The sequence below is a fragment of the Peromyscus leucopus genome, chromosome 7, assembly GCF_004664715.2.
Source record: "Peromyscus leucopus breed LL Stock chromosome 7, UCI_PerLeu_2.1, whole genome shotgun sequence".
In the NCBI taxonomy this organism is placed as follows: Eukaryota; Metazoa; Chordata; class Mammalia; order Rodentia; family Cricetidae; genus Peromyscus; species Peromyscus leucopus.
In genome coordinates, this window is record NC_051069.1 from 49,863,425 (window position 1) to 49,872,010 (window position 8,586).

The 8,586-nt window shown below is 54.4% G+C and overlaps 1 protein-coding gene across 4 annotated transcripts in view; it reads left to right on the top strand.

The window, feature by feature from the left end:
* Window positions 1-486: 486 nt before the first annotated feature.
* The window catches only part of Rab3d (RAB3D, member RAS oncogene family), a 10,755-nt gene continuing 2,655 nt past the window's right edge, over window positions 487-8,586 (top strand). The window contains exons 1-4 of one of the 4 annotated variants that reach the window (XM_028872501.2): window positions 487-624; window positions 2,658-2,896; window positions 3,674-3,792; window positions 3,882-4,006. In XM_028872501.2, coding sequence (XP_028728334.1) covers window positions 2,669-2,896; window positions 3,674-3,792; window positions 3,882-4,006 — 472 coding nt within the window. In that variant the 5' untranslated portion in view covers window positions 487-624; window positions 2,658-2,668. Of the gene's footprint in view, window positions 625-2,269; window positions 2,293-2,611; window positions 2,897-3,673; window positions 3,793-3,881; window positions 4,007-8,586 lie in introns of those variants that run through there. The other 3 variants (XM_028872499.2, XM_028872500.2, XM_037207689.1) reach the window with 3 other exon arrangements.

The following is an 8,586-nucleotide window of genomic DNA, read 5'->3' on the forward strand; positions in this document are numbered from 1 at the left end:
CTAGGAGAGGCTACGGTGGGGCTTAATGTCCTTTCCCTGACTGCTGTCAGGTCCCTGACATCCAGCTCTCACCCCCTGCCTCTTGGGCCGGCACACCGCGTGCTCTCATCTGATTGGCTCTTGCTCGGCTCAACTTTCGGGGACAGCCCCTACACGTTATGCCCCGCCCACTTCTCTGCCTTGCCCGTCACTCCACTCCGGTCCCGCCTCCCGCCGTGGGCCCTCTACTACCAGGCCCACGCCCTCAATTCCCCGCCCACAGTGAGCGCCCCTCGAGGCGGCCCCGCACCGGCCACACCCGCCTCCGCCCGCAAGGCATCGCCCACTCCGCTAGGACCCTCGCAGGGTCCCTGTCCCCGGCGGGCCACGCCCATCTCCTGGCTCCTCCCCTTGCGAACGCCACGCCCACTCCAGACGCCGACTCTCACGGCAGCCCCGCCCCCTCTAGCCCCACCCACGCCTCGCTCCTGCTCCTGCCGCGGCCTCGCCCCCTCCACCTGGGCGGAGCCGGCGCGGGATCCGGGTGTCGGTGCTGGCGGCGGTGGCTGCGGGGCGGGGGTCGCGGCCGTGTGCGGGCTGCAGCGACTTCGTGGGCGGACCCCGGTGCGCGAGGCGTGACCCGAGGTGAGTCCCGGGGCGAGGGCGCCAGTCCGCCCGCGGGTTCGCGCGTGCGCTGTGACAGGTTGGGCTGGGGTCCGCACGAGGCCGGGTCCCGCGCCCCCAGCGGGGCTGCTGGCTCTTGGAGGTTCCCCGCGCCCCGCTGGCTCCGCGAGCGGCGGCGAGGTGGGCGAGGAGCCCAGCCGGGGGCGAGCGAGGGCGCCATATGGTGATGGGGGAGGCACCTGCTGGTGCACGCAGTGAAGTGACAGCTCGGGTGCCAGCCTTGAGGACCGGGGGACCCCTAGGCGGCCCGGAAGAGGAGCCGCGGTGGGGCGGGGGCAAGCCTGAAGGCCCTGCCAGGCGGACGCTTTGCGGTCCCTCCTCAAACCCGTTCTCCCGGAACACAGGGTGGGTGGGGTTGGCTGCGTTCTCTTTGGAAATGCACCGGGCAGAGAAACAGAAAACACCGAAGGCCGTTGAGAAATACTTTTGCTTGGGCTTCCGAGAGCGACTCTAGACAGCTGGGGAAACTGAAGCCCGAGAGACTGGAAGGATTTGACAGCATGCTGGAGTGTGGGCAGATATAAAGAGCAGGATATGGGGTGGTGGTGGTGGTGGGTTTTGTGATCATTGAGTGACTAGGATAATTCCCTTGGATTTGATGACTTTCATTCCTGTCTCTGTGGACCATGGCTGGGGTGAGTCAGCTTTGGCCAAGAGGGAGCCAAGCCCGGCCCCTTTGACAAATAAAATGGCAGGTACCCACTTGGAAGCCTAACTGGGGCTTTCAACTATGCTGTATTTATAGAAATTCCCCTTACCTTGGGGGACAGGGAAGGGTCAAAGCGGACCTAAAGGGGAAAGAACAGGCAGCCCAGTGGCAGGCACCAGCTAAGTCAACATCCAGGCCCTGATGGAGGGGGCTCTGTCTAGTTGGCAGTCACCCCCCCTCCAGCTCACACCTGGCCATACCAGCTGCTTACACTGGGCAAAGTCCAGTCTGCAGCCCGTGCGACTTCCTCCCCACCACCACCACCGGCCCTGAGTTTTTACTGTTACCTGACTTCGGCACCTCAGGGCAGGCAATCAGAGCTTCCACCATAAAGGCTCCTTTTTGCCTTTTTTTTTTTTTTTTTTTTTTTTTTTTGAGACAAGTTCTCATGTAGCACAGTTTGGTATCAAACGTCCAGTGTAGCGCAGGATGACCTTGAACTGCAGACCCTCCTGTCTCTACCTCCCTAGTGGTGGAATTACAGGTGTGCACATCACACCTGGTTTACTGGGTGCTGAGCTGAAACCTCAGGTGAGCACTCTCCCAGCTAAGTCACACCCCCAGCCCTCAGTTTCACCTTTATATAAAGATTAAACAGCAGCCATAGCCCTGCCACTGTGTCTTCCATAAAAGGTGAGTGTTTTTCTGCTTCATGCACGGCTGTGTCTCTTCAGAGACCAGTGCCTGGTGCAGAGAAGGACCGGGCAGAGGTTTGTTGATGAGTACTAACAAGAGTCATCAGGAAGGGCATTACACCTGTAATCGCAGTTCCGGAGGCAGGGGTCAGAAGTTTGATGTCATTATCCACCACGTGGGGAGCTTGAGGCCAGCCTGAGCTACATGAGACTTTTCCTAAAAGAATTTTTTAAAAAGAAGAAAAGATCGAGGACTGGAGAGGTGGCCCAGCTGTTGAGAAGCAGGTATTGCTCTTTCAGAGGACCTAAAGCATAGGTCAGTCAGCTCAGGAGCGCCTGGAACTCCAGCCCCAAGGTGGAGGGACATGCCTGTCCCCCACATGCACTTGGCTGCAGAGGCTGGAGGGCTGGGAGTTCAAGGCCAGACTAGGCTCGAGTGAGACCTTGTCTCCTGAAGACAGACAGGAATAAACTAGGGCCGGGGGGCGGCTCTGCAGGTGGAGGCACTTGCTGCCCCTCCTGGTGACTGAGTTGGATCCCGGATCCACACGTTGGGAGACAAATAGACTCGCAGGCTCAGTGGTTGGTGCCTGCCCCCTTGCAGGATTCTACTCTTCCTCATCAGGATTTCAGGCCTCCCCTCCAAGCAGATCCCACCACGATGGCATCCGCTAGTGAGTCCCCTGCCAGCCCGAGGGATGCAGCCGACCAGAACTTTGACTACATGTTCAAACTGCTCTTGATCGGGAATAGCAGTGTGGGCAAGACCTCCTTCCTGTTCCGCTACGCCGATGATTCCTTCACCCCTGCCTTCGTGAGCACAGTGGGCATCGACTTCAAGGTCAAGACAGTCTATCGGCACGACAAGAGGATCAAGCTGCAGATTTGGGTGGGTTGAGGAGCCATATGGGGAATTGGGAGGGCAGCCAACAGAGAATCAGACCCCGAGGAGAGTTCCCAGGAGACAGAGAGGAGCTTAGGGCAGGGAGGTGTCTTTTGGCTGAGGTAAATCCATCAGGATGTGGGAACGTGCCCTGCTCTGGGTGGCCTGTGGAGGGACAAGGTGGACAGAAGGTGCCTGTTGGAAGTGCCAGTGACTAGTGAGGAAGAAGTTGGGGACCATCTTGGGGACTCCCACAGAGGCTGCCAGATTCAGAGCTAAACCCTGTCCCCAGTCCAGCTGTTGATATCATCATGGTAACAAGGAGACCAGGTGGCAGATCAAGATGGTGGCCTGAGGTCCAGATGGCTCTTCTTTGTGACTATTACATTGGCTCTTGGAAACAAGGTTAGGGATGCTCATAAATGGGAGACGGCCCTGCACACTGGAGCCCATCCAGAGCAGAGCTGAGTCCATTCACAGAGCTCTCAAGATGCCACCAGGGTGGGCCTGGTGATACATCCCTGTAATGGCTCACACTAGGATGGGCAGTGAGGGCGGAGTCATGCCTCCCTCATCAGACTGGGCCATGAGGGCAGACTGGTATTCCTCGATTAGATTGCGTGTGAGGGCAGGCCCGTGCCTCCCCATCAGGTTGGGCGTGTGAAGGCAACACTCCTCTTCTCCCACCAGATTGGACAAGGGCAGACCTGTGCCCTTTGCAGGGCCTTGCAGAGTCAGGGAGGGAGCAGGGGGCCCCCAGCTGACTGACCGCTGTTTGCCTAGGACACAGCAGGCCAGGAGCGCTACCGGACCATCACCACGGCCTACTACCGCGGAGCCATGGGCTTCCTGCTCATGTATGACATCTCCAACCAGGAGTCCTTCACCGCAGTGCAGGACTGGTGAGTGCTGGCCAACCACTGCGTGCCACAGGCCTTCGTTCTCCCCTCCCCCACCTGTAACCTCCCTCTCCATGTCCACGACTCCACAGGGCTACACAGATCAAGACCTACTCCTGGGACAATGCCCAGGTCATCCTTGTGGGGAACAAGTGTGACCTGGAGGACGAACGCGTCGTACCCGCTGAGGATGGCCGGAGGCTCGCTGATGACCTTGGTTAGTGCCCACCCTGAGCCGCAGGTCGCGTCTCCTCGCTCCAAACCCTTGCCGTCACACTTGAGTTCCAGTCAGTTCCACAGTGGTTAGTTGAGGATCTGGTGGGGAGAGAAGGAAAATACGCGTGTGTTGGGGCTGGGGAGATAGAGGGCTTGGTGGGTAAGTGGGTAAGAATGCTTATTGCACAAACGTGAGGCTCTGAGTTCGAGTCACAGCAGCTGCACCAAGGTCAGACATGGCCACACATGTGCACATGCACACACCCCTTTGTGGGGCATTTACCCACCACCCCCACAGCTTCCCAGAGTTTTCTTGAGTGCGATCAGCAGGAAATATTAGATAGAAGGATTCATAGCGGAGAATCTTGTGGAGATAAACAGAAAATAAAGGATAGCCTCGAGAGGGCCTGGAACCTATTCCAACGGCCCCGACTGTCTCTGCCCCAGGGTTTTTATAGAGACGCCAAGGGGTGGAGCAAAAGACCTCCTCCCCCAGCACAGCCAAGTGCAGACCATCTCAGACACCTGCACTCAGGCCCGTGGTCCTGATCATCCTCTATTCGGACCTGCTGGGTAAAGCCACGAGGAACCCCAGAACGGGCTCCCACACCCCTTCATGCCTGTAACCCACCCCAGCACTGTGTGGGGCTGAGACCGGGATCCCTGGGGCTGGCTGGCTGTCCGGCTAGCTATAGGTTCAGTGAGAGACACTGTCTCAAGGGAATAAGGTGGGCTTGAGAAAGCAGGTCCCTGGTGTCCTCCTCTGCCTCCAGGAGACACTCATACAGCTGCCCACAGATGCACACACATACCACACACTTACAGTGAGATAACTCATATATATATGCCATGTTCTCCCATTTCAGGGGATACACCCCTGTCCCGGGAACCCAGTTGACTGACCCTGGTGTCCACTCTTCACTCTCTTTAAAAAATTTCCATATCAGGTATTAACACACCATAGCCCACCACCTAGATTTTGTTGTTGCTTTGAGACAGGGTTTCACTGTAATCCTGGCTGGCACTGGACTCAGCTATGGGACGCAGTAGACCGGGACAGCCTCAAACTCACACAGATCCATCTGTCTCTGCCTCCCAAGAGCTGAGATAGAGCTGTGCGCTAACACATCCGGCATCTACTACCTATTTTTTCTTTCCTGTATTCTGAAACCTGAGTGAAGTGACTCTCACCGTTTTTTTTCCTTGCTTTTTTGTCTTTTGGTGCTGGGAGCTGAACCCAAGGCTTGTCTGCACATTAAGTAGGCACCTACCACTGAGCAACACCACCAACCTAGGTTTTACATTTTTTAGTGTTCTTTGGAAAGTCTCACTATGTAGCACAGGCTGAGCTTGAACTCGTGAACTTAACCTCCCAAGTTGCTGGAACTGCAGGCTTCCCTTTTCATTCAGAATACTGATTTGTTGTAGGGATTGAGTTTCATTCTGTGGGGAAGATTCTGTAACCCACATTTGCCTGTAAAGATCCAAGTGCAGTGGGCCACACCTAAATCCCAGGACATAGGAGCTGGCAACAGGAGAATTGTCATGAGGTGAAGATCAGCCTGGGATACATAACAAGACACTATCTTAAATAAATAAACAAGGGCTAGAGACATGGCTCCACAGTTAAGAATACTTTCTGTTCTTGCAAAGAACCCAGGTTTGATTCCCAGCACCTATGTGGCACATATATTTGCATATATGCATATGTGTGTGTAATACACACACACACAAACCACCAAGTACATGTACATATGCATAAAATAAAATGTAAAAATTAAAATAATAAAAAAGTCCCCAGCTGTTCTAGGGTCGTCGCTCAGTTGGTAGAGGGCTCACCAAGTATGCATGAGACCCTTCGATTCTGTCCCCAGTACCACATACGTCAACATATTGTGGCATACACCTCTCATTCCAGCACTCAGGAGGCAGAGGCAGGAGAATCAGAAGTTCAAAGTCAGCCTCAGCTATATAGTGAGTTCCACGCCACCCTGGGCTCCATGAGACCCTGTTAGAACCAAAGAAAAGACACTTAGAAGGCAGAGGTTCAAGGCTGGCCTGGGCTGCAAAACAAGTTCTAGATCTAGCAAGGCTACGTAGTGAGAGTCTGTCTCAAACAAAACAAAAACCTAAAGCACAAAACAATAAAAAAAGAGAAGAGCCCAAACCAACAACAGAAATATAAAGAATTAAGGTGGTGGTGGTGGTGGGGTTGACACATTGATATAAAACACCAGATTTGCCCAAGAAGACAGTAGAGCAGCAGGGATTTCACCAGGCTCCAAAGAGCTGAATTCATGCAGTCCACCATATTCACCATTGAGTTACTCAGCATGTGGCTTCTACGCATGTACTCAGGGCTTGGACTGTAGCTTAGCAGTAGTTTCCCTGCCTAGAATCCCCAGTGAGGGGCTGGGGCGTGGCTCAGTGGTAGAGCCCCTGCCTAGAATCCCCCAGTGAGGGGCTGGGGTGTGGCTCAGTGAGAGCCCCTGCCTAGAATCCCCCAGTGAAGTACTGGGGTGTGGGTCAGTGGTAGAGCCCCTGCCTAGAATCCCCCAGTGAGGGGCTGGGGTGTGGGTCAGTGGTAGAGCCCTGCCTAGAATCCCCAGTGAGGGGCTGAGGTCATGGCTCAGTGGTGGAGCCCCTGCCTAGACTCCCCCAGTGAGGGGCTGACGGCTTAGAGTGGTACTCAGTGGTAGAGCACCTGTCTTGCCCTGGTTTCCAATCCTACACTGAAAAATAGCCCAATGTCTTCCTCATATATGCTTTGTATCAGGGACCAAAAGCTACGGGAAGAATCATGCCCTCCTTGGGCTGGTCCATTTAGTAGCAGAGAGGAGTATGAAGTGGAAATCGTACATTTACCTAGTGAGGAGTGAGGATTACACTTAATTTTAGAAATCAGATCCGTCTCCTCATGCTAAGCATCTCCCCCTCCCTGCCCCGCCCCCCCCCCCCCTCCAGCTTCCCATTGTGTCCTTTCTGAGTTGGGGGTTGAGAGAGGCTTCACTTTGCAGCCCAAGCTGGCCTTGAGCTTTCTGCAATTCTCCTGCCCCAGCCTTCTGAGTCCTAGGATTACAAGTGTGTGGCATTACACCTAGCTCTCTCTCTCTCTCTCTCTCTCTCTCTCTCTCACACTCTCACACACACACACACACACACACACACACACCAAAAACCCTCATATTAAAAAAAATTACCTGCCAGGTGGTGGGAATTGAGCCCCAGCACTGTTTTAAAGTGCTGTTTAATCCCAGCACTCAGGAGGCCGAGGCAGGAGGATCTCTGTGAGTTCAAGGCCTGCCTGGTCTACAGAGCAAGAAACAAACTTATTTGTTATGTCCCTTGAAAAACTATTTCTGTGCGTGCCACAGTGTACGTGTGGAGGTCAGAGGACGACTTGAGGAGTAGGTTTTTGCGTCCCACTGTGTCTTGCAGGGACCGAACTCAGGCTAGCCAGGCTTTGCATGGCAAGTTCTTGCGGAGGCTGAGCCGTCTCACTGATTCTCTCCTTCTCTTTAACAGTGCTGGGGCTCAAACCCAGGGCCTTACGCATGTTACACATTCCATTTTTAAAATTTCTTTTGAGAGAGGGTCTAACGAACTGTGTAGCTCTGAAATCAATGGCCTTCCTGCTTGGCTTCTCTGGTGCCAGGGTTATGGGTGTGCGCTATGCCCTAATTTGATGACATTTGTATGTGTGCATGGAGGCCAGAGGACATCAGGTGTCATCCTTAGGGAACGTCCACCCTTGCTCTGGGACAGGGTCTCTCACTGGTCTGAAACTCCACAAGTGGGCTAGGCTAGCTGGCCAGCAAACTCCGGTGCCTCCCCCTCCCCGGCACTGGGATTACTAGCATGTTCTACCAGCTTTAAAAAAAAGGGGTGCTGGGAATCTGAGCCTGGGTCCTCATTCTCGCAAGGCAAACACTTTTCCGTCGGGGCCATCTCCGTGGTCCCCATTACTCTGCTTTATTTTTATTTTCTTTTAGAGGGTGGCAGGTTTAGAGACAGCGTTTCTCTGTGTAGCTCTGGCTGTCCCAGAACTCGCTCTGTAGCCCAGGCTGGCCTCAAACTCAGAGATCCACCTGACTCTGCCTCCGAGTACTGGGATTAAAGGTGTGCGCCACCGCTGCCTGGCTTCTCTTCTTTAAATGTGCATGGGTGCTTTGCCTGCATGTTAGTGCATCGTGTGCTGAAGTACCTGCAGAGGTCAGAAGAGGGCATCAGATCCATTGGCACTGGAGTTATGGATAGTTGTGAGCTATTATGAGGGTTCTGGGAATTGAACCCAGGTCCTCTGGAGGGACAACCAGTGCTCTTAATGGCCAACTCATCTAGAGCCCCATTATTTAGTGTCTGTGTGTGGGCACACACATACACACTCACACACACCTGTGAAAGTCTGTCCTTTGCCTTGTATGTTCTGGGGATTGAACTCATCAGACTTGGCAACCAGTACCTTTACCACTAAGCCATCCTGAAGACTCTTAGTTAGGCATAGTGGTCCAGCCTGTGATCACTGCAGTCTGACTGCTGAGGCAGGAGAATTGCTGAGTTAGAGGCTCTATGAACTATTTC